Raw genomic sequence first — 18,012 nt, forward strand, 5'->3', positions numbered from 1 at the left:
AAGCGATTTGCAATGTCCACCAAATTTTTCAATATTTACAGTTAGCAGACAGGATTAACAGGATAGTTTTAGTTTCCAAAATATGCAAACATACAGAATATAAACGCATTCAGTCCACAGAGTAAAACATTTTTGGTATCCAAGGGCAACCCAAATAACAATGAAGACTGGTTAGAAGATGCCGGCCACGTATGAAAGAAGAATGAGAAAAAATTAAGGTGTAGATTAATGGAAAACCCTTCGCAACTATGGTGGTTAAAACTGGGAGTACTAGACACAATGTTTTCATTTGATGGAAAGAAGAGAACAGATGCAAACATAGGAAACAAATTTCCAGTTATGGAAGTATTCATTTCTGACCCTTAGTGTCAAAGGCGCCACTTTGATAGTTATCACAACTGTAAGATCGAATTCTTATTTTATAGAATTTCAATTTCAAAATTTTTAACTTAACTGAACAAAAATCAAGCAACTGTCTTTTGGCGAGGGAAGACGTAAAGGTGCGATTTCATTAAAAAAAATTAACTCAACGCACGGCGGCAAAGGCAGGTAAATTAAAGCAATCGAAAACCAACATTGGCTTGTTTGTTCACGAGTCCCGATAACAACACTTAGCTGGGAGAAAAAGGAATTTCCAGAGACCAAATCAAAGCTATTGCCGCCAAGACTTTGAGAAACTCTCAAGGAAATTAAGATGTGGATGTAAAAGAGACGAACTGTTTTGCAAAGTTGAATTAATCACACTGCGCAAATGGCAAGTCTAGATTATTTTGACAATAATCTAGTCTGTTTTGCGGTGCAAAACACACTGCTCTTCTAGCACTGACTATTATCTGGCTAATAGAGTGGCACAACACGATTTTTATAACGCAAAACAAAGAAAGCAAAACATAAAAAAAAAAAAACTTCAAAAGAAAATGTTTCCATCTATATAACGACTTGGCTCCTTGTATTTAAAATCCCAGTTAGAGAAGAATAACCCTTAAGAGACGAACAACACTATTACAAAACGCAAAGAGAAGGAATATCAGGTGCCGCGGAACGGATCGCTTACGGAAGATATGACTGGTCTAAAGAATGTGTTTTCAACGTGACTGTAATGAAAAACAGCCTTGCATAATTCGGCTACGACAAGGCTCTATCCTTTTTTCAAGCGATTTTTTCAAACATAAGTGACATCTTTTAACCTGAATTTAACAGACTCGTGCCTTGCTTTTTGAGTTGAAGATCTGAGCCTAGTTGTTCAAAAGGCGGAAAAATAGCTATCCAGTGGATAAGTGTTAACGAAACGTGCTGCGCTATCCACCTGATGCGCTTGTCACATTTCGACTCGGCAGAATGAACCGTGGGCGTGAAATGAATGTGAGCTAATGATGTAAACTGTCAAAATTTACCAATCAGATTAAATACCAGAGGTTGACAATCACGTACTAAAAATAATGCTTATGGGCTGTTTTGGCTCGCCTCCTTTATCAAGCTTCTCTACTTCTCTACAAGCTAGTTTCAAGATAGGTGTTGTGTTCTGCTGTTATATAAAACATACAAGTACCTTTTGCAAAAGGGGTCCGAGAAGCCGTTCGCATCCTTGGAAGGTAAGTTCCGCACTTCCTTCAACTTGATATGTAGTTTGCCGGCCGATTTCTTCTTTTTCTTCTTTTCTTTGGGCTCTTCTGGCCGTTCAAACATCAGTGATACCGTCAGGTCTCCACAGTACGATATTAGGGACGGTTCTGGTCGCTATGGTTAAAGGGGAAAAAAAAAAAAAAAAAAAGAAAAAGCAAATTCACATACATGTGCGACAAGTCTATCGCAGGCCTATCACCTCGCACCTATCTAAGCAGCTGCAGACACTGTAAAATAGTGACACTCCTAATAACATAAAAGCTGCGTGGACTACTGGTCAACGCACTGCACTTGTAATCTGGAAGTCTTGTGGTCCACTCCACACCATGTCGCGGGATGAATTGTTGTTCATCGGCTCTGGATAAGACTCCTGGTCAAACTCCCATCCGTTAGAAGTTTTAACAAGTTTTCGTTTATAAATTTACGAATTTAATTCATTCGTTTGGTTGACACTTCCTACTTCCTTGTCTTGGTCTTCTTTTTGCCTCCCTTAGTTTTATCAGGTAAAAGGTACACTTTAGCGTACCTATGGACAGATGACAGTTATTTTGAAACTTCAAAAGGGAAAATAAAATAAAAATGAAAGCAGCTGAATCATTACTATGAGACAGCAGTGAGAAACAGAGGCAGAAACTTTCAAATTCTCAAACACATCCTCGCGGCCGACAGACTTGAAGAGAGTATGCGCATGCGATAAGTTTTGGCGCGGAAAACTACTGAACTTAAAAGAAGAAAATTCGAAACATTTTTGTATCAAGTCTAGAAACAGTCCAAACTTCATCTACGGTGGATTTCTGAGAGTGTGCTCAGAAATAGAGTCCGACAGATCTCCACAGTGCAATACAGGGCCCAGAAATTGAGTCCGACAGATCTCCACAGTGCAATACAGGGCCCAGAAATAGAGTCCGACAGATCTCCACAGTGCAATACTGGGCTCAGAAATAGAGTCCGACAGATCTCCACAGTGCAATACTGGGCTCAGAAATAGAGTCCGACAGATCCCCACAGTGCAATATTGAGCTCAGAAATAGAGTCCGACAGATCTCCACAGTGCAATACTGGGAAGCCAATGCATCATAGATTTATTTCATATTTACTTACGGGTCTGATCGTCCTTTTTTCTGGTCTGCTGCTGCGATATCTTTAGCCCTGTGAATCTGAATTTCCAGCTGTTGTTTGTGTTTATTGTACTTCAATCCAAAAAGCACCTCACCCGTGACTGTTACGTTGCCAAACCGACCCTCACCTGCATCGCTGTAATAACTCACTATACTCTCTCGACTGCCCTGTAAGACAGAGTGAATGAATCAACCCATGGTAACAAAAACAACGTATTCCATATATCGTATTGACCAAGCGCGAAGGCCGCACTGGGAGAATATCGGCCCGAGGTCTTGACAGTACGGACCGAGCGCAGCGAGGTCCGTACAAAAAAGACCGAGGGCCGATATTCTTCCAGTACGGTCCCGAGCAAGCTTGGTTAATAAGAGATTTATTATACGACTGAAGTTCAAAGGGACACAAGTGCGGTATCATTCGGGACCATTCGAGACAGTGCCCGGTCCAATACTGAGAGACTATTGACCGGCAATAGAGCATTTTGATTGGTTGATTTTAGTTATTGGCCCTCTGACTGCCCGAGTCGTGTAATAAATTACCTTATCAAGCACTTGGTTATGTGCTATGGTAAAAGCTCGGTAACATTCTGGAAACCTTTAGACTCTGTTAAATAACACATGATTACAATATCGGTACAGTATCAAGCAGGCAAGTAATGAGAACAAAGAAACATATCAATTAGTTGATCCAATACAAAATTCTCCAAACTAACATCATTAGACTTGTAATGCAGACAGTCGGGAGAAATTACTACTGAGATCTTGGGAATGAAAGGAATAAGATGTAAATGTAATTTCACTAACCATAGTGAGAATGTTAAGCTGTTCCGGCAGTGTTTTCGTTTGTCCACTGGGGTGGTCACGTTCATAACATGCAAAAGCTTGATCAATGTCATCATCCTGTGTGGGTGTCCTGGACCCCTCCTCTGGCTCTATGACATCATCAGGATCTGTGCATGTGATTTCCGGGTCAATAACTGTTATATTCCCAGGATTGTCTACATTCAAAAACAAAAAAAAATGTCATTATTACTATCAGAGAATTGTTGACACATAGGAAATTGGAAATTGGTCAGTCAGTCCATCAGTCAGTAAGTCACTTGAGTCAAAAAGCCAGTCAAACAGAAAGAGAGTTAGTCAGTCAGTCAGTTGGCCAGTTAGTCAGTCAGCCAGTCAGTCAGTCCGTCAGCCAGTCAGCCAGTCCGTCAACCAGTCAGTCAGCGAGTAAGTCAGTTGGTCAGTCAGTTGATCAGTAATTTAGCCAATAATCAGGCAGACAGTCAATAAGCCAGTCAGTCAGTCCGTCAACCAGTCAGCCAGTCAGTCAGTCCGTCAACCAGTCAGTCAGCGAGTAAGTCAGTTGGTCAGTCAGTTGATCAGTAATTTAGCCAATAATCAGGCAGACAGTCAATAAGCCAGTCAGTCAGTCCGTCAACCAGTCAGCCAGTCAGTCAGTCCGTCAACCAGTCAGTCAGCGAGTAAGTCAGTTGGTCAGTCAGTTAGTCAGTAATTTAGCCAATAATCAGGCAGACAGTCAATAAGCCAGTCAGTCAGTCCGTCAACCAGTCAGCCAGTCAGTCAGTCGGTCAACCAGTCAGTCAGCGAGTAAGTCAGTTGGTCAGTCAGTTGATCAGTAATTTAGCCAATAATCAGGCAGACAGTCAATAAGCCAGTCAGTCAGTCAGCCAACCAGTCAGACAAACAGTCAGTCAGCTTGTCAATTTTGTCAATTAGTCAGACCACAAGCTAGTTGGTCAGTCATGAAGGACAGGGGTGAAAAGGTACCCAGGTTTCTAATAGGGACTCACAAATTACTGCATAGAATGCTAATTGTTTAGTAATAATTGCAATAAATACGGGTTATTGATCAAGCATGAGGTCAAGATGGCTGGATATTGACTGAGTTCTTTTTTTTTTTGCATTTTTATGGACCAAGACAAAGTCAAAAAAAAAAAAAAAAAAGAAGCTAATATCCAGCCATCTTGACCAAACAAACTTCAAATTTTATCAATAAAGGATTTATTATATAGCAAAAAGATTGCACTTTAATAAGAACCGAGAATGACTTGTTTGTTTTGAGAGCCAGGAAAGAGAGCCAACTATGTTTGTGACAAAATAAACCCAGGAAGGCTGTTTTGTTTTCTTTGTTTTGACTGTCTAGTACAGACGTTGTAGAGAAGGGCAGCCCAAAAGAACACGGGATTCGCTTCGCCCACAGGCACTGCCAGCCATATAAAAATAGGATTTAACAATTCACAAATCATTAAACCAATAAACCTGCAAATCACAGAAACAATCAATCATTCAATTAATAATTTAATCAGTAAGTCAATAAATCAACCAATTAGTCATTCAGAAAGCATACTGGTGCTATAATCATCTTAACATAGATCTTACACAAAAACTGGCCCTGTTTGGTGCAATGCAACAGTAGACTTGGTATCAAGATTGATTCATGGTAACAAAAATGTTACACATTAACCAGATTAGTGGGTATGCATAGTGCAGGAGAAAATTATACAAGACTTTAAAAATGCATGACCATGCAAAGTAGCATTTAAGTCTTTTTCTACAAGGGGAAGAAATAGTTGCAGAGTGTGTGCTATCTAACATGTTACTGAAGGTCTCATGAATTTATTACAACACCTCTGCAGTCTAAGTTCTCTTACAATACATGTACCAGAAGTTAATCACTACTTTCAGCTTAAAAACACAAATATCTCACAAGTCACAGAATATGAATACAACCAGTCTCTTCTATAAATTGGTTGCATTATACTGAATGCACTGACAGTAAAATCATTTACTCATCAGAAGTTCCTTACCATCCTCCTCAAGTTCTAACACTGGAGTTCTAGCTCCTTGTATGGGTGTAGCATCTCCAGCATCCTCATACACATCAGATGTGGAACCTGAGCCCATCCATTCACTTGCTCCATAATCTGAGAGAGCTGGTGTCCCAGCTCTCTCAGATTATGGAGATAAATTGCTTCAGATTATGGAGATAAATTGCTTCAGAGGATTGAAAGGTTCATGAATTGCAAAGGAAAACCATCAAGCCACTGAGGTAAACAAAGCATAACACTTCAAAATGTGTAAGAATGTCCCTTAATTCTCAGAAGCATGAGAAATCAAAGTGAGCATGTGACATGATTCATGCTGAAGGGTAATTCCACAGTATTTTGGACATAAAGCTTTAAGAAATAAAATTGACTAAAAGGATTATTAAGCTCTATTTCAGTACTGGTTAAATGCCAAATTCATATAAAATGATACTTTTGAGATGTCAGCACTGTAATTTTGTGTCATAAATTATCATAAATTAACCTTGATACCAAAAAAGCTGTCACGAGGGGACATACACTAAATAAATATTGTAGATCTGTCTTGAGAAGAAATCTAATAATAACTGTCAGGACATTAAGTTGTTTATCCAGACTTCCTATGTTATTAAATTTGTTTCTTGGTTTTGTGCAGAAGAGATGTAATGCTTTGTCCAACATTGAATTGTCCCCTCCGTGACACAAATACCCAAAAAAATTGTGATCTTTCTAAAATAAATGGGGATAACTGCAGAAACTTCTGTTAATTATTGAAGTATGGGCTGACAAGCTCAAAAGTGGTAAAGAGTTTCTTCCACTTCTTTTTCCTTTTAATTACTTTCAAAAGATAAAAATGTCACAGAGGGGAAATTTTGTCACAGAGGGGACTTTTCTGTCACAGAGGGGACATTACTGTCACAAAGGGGACATCACTGTAATGAAGAAAAATTAACTGTCATTGAAGATAAATGCAATGCAACAAACTATACTCTCCTCACTTAAAAGAGAAATTAATGTAACTAATGAGTTTAAAATTCAAGTTAATTTATATCAAAAGTGGATGTGAGAAGAACATTTTTACTGTCGAAGAAAGGTTGCACATTTCATGACTAATAATTGAACAAAAAGTAAATAATTCTGGGATTGTAGGCTCTGAGCATGATCACCACAGCACTGGCAGTTGCTTTGGAGCTGAAATGAGTTCTAAAGAGAGGACAAAGAAATACAGAGAAAGATTGAAAGAAAATTATGAAAATTATGAGATGGTTAAAAAGAAAGATTGAGACCGAATTTCGTGTTGATCATTCTTGTCTTTTTTCCCCTTCAATTCATCAAGAGCAAAAAACACTTTTTCTATATGAGTACAGCTGGCAGTTTTGTCAAGCCCACCCACCAAAGAGCTATCTGTAAGATGTGGAGTGCATTGCTTGTGGCAGATAATCAGCCTAGTCCAGGGGACTGGTCCTTTCATGTAAACAGTTCTAATGATATACAGCAACAAGAAACAGATTATGATTGTGGTGTATTTGTTTGCATGTTTGCAACAGCCCTTGCTCTTTCCTGTCCTCTTGTCCTTAACAAGGACATGGTGGATGTAAGGAAATCCGTCATTCATGATCTCCTTGTTCAACATCTCAGCCCAGTACCATCCAAGGGGATTGAGGTGGGGATGTACTTTGGTGTAGACTATGTCACAACTTTTTGTTTTGGCCGGGTGATTTCTGTGGAAGATGGCTTTGTAGAATTCAAGTTCTAACACAGCATATGCTCTGCCACCTATGACTGGCCAAGATGAGATGACGTGGACAGGGTACATTGCAGTTGTATTTTTTATGGTCCTGTAATGCTGGAAGGCAATCGTCCATTTACATTTTCAGTGCAAGGTGAAGTTGAGAAACTGTATCTGTTTTTCAAAAAGCAGAACTAATTCTGAGCACAAGAAAGCTTATGATAACTGTCTCTTACAGCATTTATGAAACTGAGATTTGAGCTTTTTGGAGGTTTATTCACTTAGAGTGTACTGGATTTTCGACTACTTTAGTATGAACTGGATATTGTCAACAGTTAGCTGTACAACTGTACATATACAAGTATTAAAACTTGTAAGTCGTTATCACCTCTGAATCTGTGGCACTTTTGTTAAATATTTAGCTTATATAATTATTATATTTACATCTTGCATATCATGCATGCATTTGCAGTCTAGCTACAATGCAGTTTTAAGCCTTTTTATTAAGAGAGAGAGAGACACAAAACCTTGAAATATCTGAGTTGCTTACATTTTTAGTTATATACATGTAATCAGAGAATGTTTAGAAATACATTTGATAATAAAAATTAACGGTAAAAAACTACGACGTTTCGAAGTCTGCATGACCTCATTATCAAGTAAAATGTTAAAACTGATGTAAAATTGTAGCTCAGAGATTATACACAAATAAAATGTGATAACTTCATTAGAATAATGAGCGTTCATTGTTATTGGTGTTTAGCATTTCCGATCGTGCAGTATATGTTTAAATAAATACTTTTGCACGTATTGAGTCAGACTGCGTGTTTAGCTTTGATTTTTGTTTCATTCGCGAACAAAAACCAAAGCTAAACACGCAGTCTGACTCAATACGTGCAAAAGTATTTATTTAAACATATACTGCACGATCGGACATGCTAAACACCAATAACAATGAACGCTCATTATTCTAATGAAGTTATCACATTTTATTTGTATATAATCTCTGAGCTACAATTTTACATCAGTTTTAACATTTTACTTGATAATGAGGTCATGCAGACTTCGAAACGTCGTAGTTTTTTACCGTTAATTTTTATTATCAAATATACATGTAAGTTTTAAAAATGTTTTTGTATGCACCAGGTCTTATTGAACCATTGGTGTTATCTTGAGTACTTTACATGAACCTAAAGTTTCCAAATAAAAACTAAAAAAAGAAAAAACATGAAGGTTGTTTTAAGAAATGTGTTGTATCATATGAACAAACAGCATGACACAACTTTCCAGAATACTTTCCAGCCATAAATTAAATGTCTTTAAAGGCTTGACAACACGTACGACAGCCAACCTTTCTGATGTGGTCAAGCTTTAAAGAATATCTTGAAAAGAATTGAATTAAACTGGGGCTGTGAACTCATATTAAGGCTGGAAAATTGGTTCAAATTGATCACTGCTGCCTATTGGACAGAAGGTCCCTCCGTGACAGTCCCCTCCGTGACAATAGGGACCTTACGCAAACCACGACGGCGACGGCAAAGGGAACGTGAAAAAACAAAAGATCTAATTGGAAGAACAATAGCCCAGCACGTGCGTTTTAAAACTTTGTTCATTTCTTAGCCGCCCTTTGCGAAACAAAAACGTGAAATCGCCAAAATTTGCGTCGTCCGCGAACCGAAACCGTGACGGCAAATTATTTTAATTTCCATTTGGCCCTCAACGCTACTTTCATGCGTTATGTTGAGTTTGAGGTCTGGCGCCCTACGAGACGGAAAACACATGCAGTCATTTTGGAAATTCTAACAAAAAGTAAAAACTAATTTTTTAATCGACGTCTTCTGTGGCGTTGCCGTCCTGACTGCGTAAGGTCCCTAATAACCACGAGCACTTACTGTTCCTGTACAATGTAAGAGAGGAGGAAGGCCTTTTCCATTTAAGGCAGTTTTATTGTTGATTTACATCTAAATAAACTTATGTACTAAATTATTGTTGCTGCCATTATACATTCACAGAAATTTGAGATTAAATTTTAACTTTCAGTTTTCATAGTCTCTCTGGTCCCCTCCGTGACAATCTAGATAAATGACTAACTCCCCCCAAATGTGGAAGAAGTGGTTTGGAAATAGTTTGATTTAAAACAATCATTAGCTGTTCTATCCGTTAGAAGTCCTCAGTGAACTGAATTATATTAAGCTGGGGAGCTATCCATGATATTCTCCTCTGAATTGTCCCCTCCGTGACATGCAAAATACTGTGGAATGACCCTGTACCTCATGCACAGCAGTGACAGCAGACTTGGACAAGATAAAAACAATGTCACAACTGTCATCTGGTGAGATCAACATCTGCAGTCCAACCATGAAGTTGAAGTTTAAGTTTAAGTTTAAGTTGAATCCATTCGCCATGGGAGTGGCAGGAGAAAGGAACAGGACTATCGTCCCAATTGACACCTAACCCCTTTGTACCCACCATCCCACCCCGGGGAGGACATCCATCACACAGTAATCGCGTGCGTGGGAAATTAACGTCTCCTACCCCCAACCCTGCAGGAGACGGGACCTCCATTTATTCGTCCCTATCCAAGAAGACTAGAACATCTAACCATTTCTAGATGTTATAGAAAGGTAGCAAATTCTTCTCAATTATTTTAAGACCTTGAATGTTGGTCCGGCCAGGGCTCGAACCCTTGACCTCCCGCACAACAGTCCAGCACACTATCCACTAAGCTAACTGGGCAGCGGTTGAAGTTTAAAGTACCCACAGTTGTGGAAGATGCAGCAGCATAGAAGGTGGGAATCAAATAAAGAAAACATACACCACCAAGTAGAAGTGTGGAGATGAGATTTAATAGTTCCACCGCTTTATGTATACAATATCAACAAGGGGAAGCATGAGGTGAAGTCTCCTAATGTGCTGGTATATTGTAAAAGTATTCAATGACATTTGGGTTGAATTGATCTATTTGTTACATGATGGTTTTTAAATACTCAACAATTGAAAAAAAGCAATCTAATTTAAATAATACCATTGATGCAAGCTCAACAGTCAATTAAGCCTTGAAAAGAGGATAAATTTCCTATTATTAATAATAACTGTTCCTCACCTCTTGGTGTGGAACTCTGAGATGATGAAGACAACTTTTCTTGTTCATCTGTGTCATTTTGATCCTCCTCTGGTTTGCGCTGAACTCTGTTAGCCTTGTTCACATATTGCTTGTAGTTTTGATTTACCTCTGCCTGCCATTCCTTCTTTTCTTCTTCTTCTTCTGCCTCTTTTTCTGGCAAACGCGACATGTGTACTGGGACAGGTCTGTGAAGCCTGTCATGATTACTTAGGTTCAATGAGAAGATTACAGGAGGAGAGCCTGGGTCTTCTTCATGCAAGAAAAATTGAATTACTTCAATATTACAAAAATCGTGTAAAAATATGAATTGGCAAAAAAGTTGAAACATTCACCGTAGAGCCCCAAGCAAAGGAATGATGACTCTAGGAACAAGACTTGTAAACCTCTTTAAATCTATAGTGAAAAAATACAGGGAATGTGATGGTAATTACCACTGAGTGGTTGATGTTGAGGTTTTGCCCTCCTGAAGGATGCACGCACTAATGCTGAGCCATAAAGCTGTGGCCGATCCCCTTTTCTCTTTCCTTGCTCAAAGAACCATGCACCAGATTCAGCCCTTACTTCCCTGAAATATCAAGCAAACATTTACCAAAATAGAGTTAAAAGGAGAAATTAAATTGCTGAGCCATTCCAATTATTCCACTACCAGTAACAATTGAGTTAATTAGGAAATAAATACCTCTCACTAACCTTGGATTAGTGAGAGGTAAGATCTCTGTTTTTCTCTTTACGAGAAAATCGTCGCATGATCATTTAACTCGTGTGTGATTGTCACACCAGTACTGCTGTTTATCGTATGCTTCTTCACTCTTCAATTGACAGGTGTCACATCGTGACAGTTACTTATCAAAAAAAATTTTTCAAAATGTGCTCGGAAGCCTTTAATTACCTTTACAAATAACAATTTTTCGGCGAAAGCTCTCTCTTTAATTTGAAGAACCCGAATGATTTAGGGCTACAATTACGAGTTTAATTACGGGAAAATCCTCCTTGAACTTAACAATTTGATAGCGAGTGAGTTATAAAGAAAACAAACTTTATTCAAATTAAAGAGAAAGCTTTCGCCGAAACATTTTTATTGGTAAAGGTAGTTAAAAGGCTTCCGAGCAAATTTTCAAACATTTTTTTGAAAAGTAATTGTCACGATGTGACACCTGTCAATTGAAGAGTAAAAAAAGCATACGCTTTTGAAGAAACAGCAGTACTGGTGTGAGAAACACACACAAGTTAACTGATCAGGGGACGATTTTCTCGTAAAGAGAAAAACAGAGACCTTACGGAAAGTATTTTTTATTTCCAACGACGATCAATCTTCGAAGATTTACCTCTGTTCCGTTTTAAAATGTCACGGAAAGTCAAATTGTAAGTGAATGCGAATATGTGTTTTGGAGTTGTCAGTCTGCTTGTTTGTTTTCTGTAATGGCGTGTGTAATCGGTTATTCTTCCACCGAAAAGCTGAAGTCAATGAGACTCTTTCTACCTAGACACAAGGTGATTTAATGCGACTTTTATTCATCGAATTCCTGCGTTTCTGCCGGGAAATTTACGACAAAAGTGTATTTTAGGATTTTGAACTGGTGCTGAATAAAATTCTTTCTTAGCCTAAACTTTTTGTATCTGGTGCATGTCAAACCCATGTGTAGGGATTGTCACTCACTAAATTGGCTCGCCATTAAGTCTTGTGATCGCCTTCGTAAGAAATTTTTTTTTGTTCTTGTTGTCGTTGTTAAGTCCGCGTTTTACTAGTCCGCGTTTTACTAGTCCGCGTTTTACTAGTCCGCGTTTTACTAGTTCGCGTTTTTCTAGTCCGCGTTTTACTAGTCCGCGTTTTACTAGTCCGCGTTTTACTAGTCCTCGTTTTACTAGTCCGCGTTTTACTAGTCCCCGTTTTACTAGTCCGCGTTTTACTAGTCCTCGTTTTACTATCCCTCGCTTTAGTAGTCCACGTTTTACTAGTACGTGTTTTACTAGTCCGCCCTTTACTAGTCCACGTTTTACTAGTCCAGTCTAGTCCAGTCCAGTCCAGTCCAGTCCCGTCCACGTCATACCATATGCCCTAAATTTTCTTCCGCGCCTACAGCTTGTCACAAATGTCAATAATTCGCAACCGTACATTGGCTAAATAATACATTATACCTGTCAGAATTGAAAAGTCACTGTTTTTCCGATCTGCCTAACTTCACGGCTGTCAAACTATTCAAAACTTTTCACGGATGAGTACTATCAATCCAGGTATTTTCCGCGAACGGGCACTATCCATGCGGGTATTTTCCGCGGCGGGCACTATGGGCTGATAGTGTCTCTCCACGGATGTACACTATCGCGTCACGTGATCAATTTAAACCAATAAGAATCGGAGAAAATTTAGTGGTGAACTATAATACACTGATAGAAGCATGCGAGGTTATAAGCCATTACACATCTCCCGATGGGATACAACATGACAAAAGCAGTTGATTTAAGAAGTGTTGAAGACCTAAAAACTCGAAGTGTTGAAATAAGTCCTCTACAACCAATATATGTTTTAAAATATAATACGATCCTTTCCTAGGACACGTGCACCTCTTTCTTAGTTTTTGCCATAAATGGAAGCCTCTTTGATGATGAGTGTCATTTGAGGGTTTTTCTACGGACGTACAACGTCAGACCAATACCTGGTCTTGGGCTGTTACAGACTGGCTCATAGAGAGTATCCGCGCCAAAACTGTCGACGTTAGAATACGCAGAGTTATGACACATACCATGTCCGAGACTTAGGGTTGACCAACAATCACAGTTATTGTCATCCAGCAGCACCGACTTGACTCCATTCTGCGCACGGTTCATGAATGCACGTTGATCATAAGGCGGCTCGTTACCTTCCAGAACTTCTGGATTCCGCGCAGGTATGCTGTCTATGCTATCCCCATGGTCAACCTCCAGGTGATCATGAAAGGCCCGCTAAGCTGCACTGGGAACTGGAGCTTTAGAACTGAAACTCCACTTGTACGTGGTGCCCTCTGAGTCAATTGCAAGTATTTCAGTTGCATCTGGTTCAGCGTCTGCAGGGAGTCGACCAAAGCAGTACGGATCACGTGGCTTACAATGACCAAATTCGTAAGCTAGGACGTCTTTTTCATCTGACGGCCACGTGGTACCAAAGTCATACCACCAGAAGGCTGTCCAGTCTCCATCAATGGACGGAAGAACTCGACCTATGAGTGCAAACAATGAAATACGCTGAAAAAAAACCTTGATTGTCTACCCTCAAGTTATGACTCGCATGGCTTTCAGATTCCTGTCGTTAATCCTGCTTGTACTGATAAGCCACTTTTAAGTTCAGTGGTCATGTGGTCAAAAACGACTCATGAAACACGATCCGGGACAATGCGGTTAAATTCTTTTCTTGATAAGAAACTTGAACCTTTCTACCTCACCTTCTTCACAGTTTTCCAAAACGTTGTACTCGCCAAGGGCAACGACATGGATAACCATTCCTTTGGAAGTCTGGGATACATTTCCCCCCGTTTAAACATAGCTCATTGTCGCAAGTGGGTCTCTGCAGTAAAGACAGGCAAATAATGTATAACAAGAAACTAGTGATGTTACAGGCTGGAATCCCAACAGTTCAGTCTTCAAAATCTACTTAGTCCGCTAATTTATTGCTACAGCATTAACAGAAGTAGGCTTACAAGAAGGTTAACTTAATTTTATCAATAGAGTTGATACTGTATATATTGGCCATTGTAAAGAGTTTCAAAGCAGACGTTTCGATCGTTAGCCCTTTGTAAGAGCGAAGGAAGGATACGTCGGGAGATAAATAAAAAAAACTTAAGGCATGGAAACCAGTTACCTAGATTGCAAAGCAAACCAGAAACAAATTCCTTCTGAAACACCTGTTCCCAGTTGATCACTGTCGTGCAAAACAAACTTTTGTCTTCGTTTCATAGATAATAGGTTTGTCCGTGAAGAGACACGTGATCTCATCAAATCATCACTACTTTGTAAAAACATTTATATCCTTTCGTTAGACGGTGATTCTCGATTTTTTGTCCGAGGAGTAAAAAGAAAATTCTCATTTGACGTGAAAACAAGCATGGATAAATATTGGGGACAGAAGCGAACAGTTTTCTGAAAGCGAAGCTGTGAACTTTTAGGGAGCAGAACTCATTTTCATGCCTGGCGGAGGATGTTGTGCTATTGTCTTTCATAATACAGGGCGCAGAATAAAACTTTGACATAAAACAGATGTTAAATTTCAGAGAGACTTTCTAAAACAAAAAGACGATCTTAATGGCCCATGATAATTAAATCGCTGTGGGCCGTTAATTTCGGAAAAAAATTATGGAGTGACTGAGTTCGTCCGAGACAAAAGTTTTGCGATTCTAGTGGAAAAGGTGTCTCATTTAATAACTAGGGCATCACTGCGATTGTATTTCAATTGTTTTACTCTAGTGACCCAATTTTAAAGCTTTTATTTTATCTTGAGAATTCCTCTTTCTTTTTGTTGAAAATTGGTAAACAAATTAAACATTAAAGCCATGCGTGTTAAAAGTCAAGCTAGAAATAATGGTTTTGAAAGATTAAAATTAACAAGTTTAGCCCGAAATTTAACCGCTCCTTGTGGTTCAAACTGCAGAAGTTAAGAATTCTTTCGACATGCGATGCTTTTTTAAAAAAAAAAATAGACGAAATGGTATATAAAATTCGCATCTGAGCAAAACTTACACGGTTTCGAAACCGATAGGCATGACGTTTTTCAAATAAGTACTTTCTACATTTCCTGAAAAGTCGTTAAGATGTTTAAAACTTGTTGATTATATTTTTACAATATTTTCGCCCACTTGGTGATTGGCAAAAAGTTCTTTGAGGTTTATAGTCGAGCACACTGTAGTGAAGTCATTTTTGGCAAGAGATTACAAACAGTTTATAATCTCTTGATGTTTGGTTGTCATTCAAAAGCTGAAAATGGGCACAACTTCCTCTTCCCTTTATCGAGAAATGCACAAATGTTTCATCGATTCTCATTTTTGTGGGAGAATCGTACTTGTTAGCCTCCAGTAGCTGACATTCGCGACCCCCATTTCCTCCATAACTCAGAGAGGTGCATCTTTCGTGAACCAAACATCTCTCTATGCATTCTGTGTACTCACTTGCGGTGCTGGACCGTAGATGCAGTCTTTGCTTTTCGTGGAACGGTAATTATTTATCGCCTGAAAGAAAAGGGGGGGAGAGTGGGAGGATTTTGGTTTTGTCACGATGAAATTTATCTCATCTCCATTTAGGCTACTCTTTTCTAATGATCCGATGCCTCTCCCTCGTTAGCAGACAATTGGCAGTTAATTTTCTATAGTCTCCCCCCCCCCTTTATACTCGACGACTGATCCCCCTCTCTTCCCCCTAAAAACCACGTGATCCTCTCAAAATCCTCCGCTTTCTCCCCTCCCCCTACCCTTGCGATAAACCCTGACTGGCCTAAACATCACACACTTCTACCCGACAGGATCGTCTCAAAAACCCAGATGAATTTTCCGCGTCCGTTTATCAATGGCACGTGGGAAGGCTTTTGGTGGGCTTTCGTCACCATGACCACGGTTGGGTGAGTAAAAAAGTAGGAAGATCTTTAATTTGTGTTTATTCCTAGATCTTCTATAACTCGCTATTTTCGCCAAAATCAACGATCATCATTAACGCTCATTAATTTATTTCGTGTTTTTCTGCTCTTGCTAATCTTAGATATCATATTTCATTTTAGTTATTTGTTGTTTCCGTTATGTTTTAAAAATATTATCTTACGATAATTAGTCAATAGCAGACACTGTGATGGTGAGAACATACCTTTACTGTTTAGATATGGCGACCGTGCACCCAAGTCGTTTTTAGCACGAATCTTTTGCATCGTCTGGATTCTGGTTGGAATAATCATCATTGCCATTTTCACCGCCATTGTAACAGCCTCGTTATCAGCCAGTATACAGCATCATTTCATTGTTTACGGCTCAGTGGTAAGACCTGAATTTCATACGATCAATGTCTTAATTAGCCACTTTCGAAGTTTAGAACAATTTTAAATTGAGATTTGAATTAATTCGGGAGAGCAATGGTTTTTACTTCACTTCGTTCAATGATTGGTCTAGAAAACTCGCGCCACTCTGTCACTCAACCAATCAGATGCAACTGAAAATTAAACTAATCGCGACTTAGTAACCAGCGTATACCCGCACTTTGAGGAGCGGAGATTGTGGATAAGGCGTGTAAACGTCTATACCTGCTAAGGGTTTTGAAACGGGCTAGATTCCCCCCGAATCAGCTCATCACCATATATTGCGCCCTTATGCGATCAGTTTTAGAGTCCGCTTGCCAAGTTTGGAGTAGCAGTATACAGTCACATTTCAAGTAGCAACTGGAGGTGTTCAAAAACGTGCCTTAAGGATTAGTTTTCCAGGAAGTGACTATGAAACGGTACTTTGCAGAGGCTTCATCCCTAGTCTTTCAGAAAGAAGGTTGTGCTTATGCAACAAGACCTTTGAGAAAGCATGCGAGCCCTCCTCGCGCTTCTTTTCGAATGTCCCCCCCCCTGGCGTAACGCTGTCCATCGGTGTAATCTGAGGTCTAGCCATCGTATACAGTTGCCGAGATGCAGGACGGAGCGTTTAAAGACTAGCTTTTTTCCGGCAATGGCCTTTTTACAATAGTGATGCATTTTTATATTGCTTGTATAGTTTGTATATATATATATATATATATATATAAACTAAGTGTAAAACGATGAAACATGAAGCAAACTCCTAACTGTTCCAGCTTTAATGTGGCGACGTTTCGGCCTTCGGCCTTCTTCAGGTGGAACGTATGTACATAAAAACTAAAAACTAAAAGTCCTAGTAGGTTTACAGAATGACCTGAGTTTATACTAAACTTAAGAAATATAAATAGTATTGCGTAATGCACTCCAGACCTAAATAATAGGATATAATAATGAGTAAAAGGCAAGAATGTGCAAGGGGCGAAATAACCACGATTGGTTGCGAAGAACTTCAGTACATTGTGTAAATGATGCCCTAATTACGTATTATAGCGGACGCGATTTTTGGATCTGAATTCGCGTCTTTTGTTAAGTCCATGGGGACTAAGTGTACAAAGTTGTGCGGTCCAGTAGGCCTCTCTCGTAAGTAATAATCTATCAATATAAGCTGCGTCCCCTTGGCTGGTAATTTTCTCAATAACAATAAAATTAATTTCAGAAATTTCGTGTTTGGTACAACTGAAGTGGACTGCAAGCTCGCACGTTTTTTTGTTTGTTCGCATAGATGACTTGTGATTACGAAAACGCACCTTGAATTCAGTGGAAGTAGAACCCACATATTGTAAATTGCATTTCTTGCACGAGACCAAGTAAACAACATTTCTGGAAGATACATATGATGCACGATCCTCGCAGTAGAGAGCACTATTTATGCAATAGCGAAAATCAGACCTGAAAGATATCAGGCCTGTACGGGATTCGAACCACTGACTCCTGCGATACTAGTGCAGCGCTCTACCAATTGAGCTAACAAGCCAACTGGGAGCAGGCCGTTAAGTTGATTCGTAATAAACCCGTGATAATAAATCAGATAC

At 39.2% G+C, this 18,012-nt stretch overlaps 1 protein-coding gene across 2 annotated transcripts; it reads right to left on the reverse strand.

The window, feature by feature from the left end:
• Positions 1 to 1,750: 1,750 nt before the first annotated feature.
• On the reverse strand, positions 1,751 to 16,347 carry LOC148725702 (synaptotagmin-like protein 2). 2 transcript variants are annotated; one of them, XM_088729942.1, is made up of 8 exons: positions 16,234 to 16,347; positions 13,833 to 13,954; positions 13,158 to 13,610; positions 10,848 to 10,981; positions 10,396 to 10,665; positions 3,546 to 3,739; positions 2,725 to 2,909; positions 1,751 to 2,149 (listed from the first exon to the last, which is right to left on the reverse strand). In XM_088729942.1, exons 5-8 carry the CDS (start codon positions 10,583 to 10,585, stop codon positions 2,080 to 2,082), a joined length of 639 nt encoding a protein of 212 aa, XP_088586068.1. In that variant the 5' UTR covers positions 10,586 to 10,665; positions 10,848 to 10,981; positions 13,158 to 13,610; positions 13,833 to 13,954; positions 16,234 to 16,347; the 3' UTR covers positions 1,751 to 2,079. The 2 variants fall into 2 exon arrangements, with proteins under 2 accessions (XP_088586068.1, XP_088586069.1); XM_088729943.1 differs by lacking the exons at positions 10,396 to 10,665; positions 10,848 to 10,981; positions 13,158 to 13,610; positions 13,833 to 13,954; positions 16,234 to 16,347 and adding an exon at positions 5,567 to 7,457.
• Between the last annotated feature and the right edge of the window lie 1,665 nt (positions 16,348 to 18,012).

Source organism: Stylophora pistillata, chromosome 8 (genome assembly GCF_964205215.1).
Source record: "Stylophora pistillata chromosome 8, jaStyPist1.2, whole genome shotgun sequence".
Taxonomy (NCBI): domain Eukaryota; kingdom Metazoa; phylum Cnidaria; class Anthozoa; order Scleractinia; family Pocilloporidae; genus Stylophora; species Stylophora pistillata.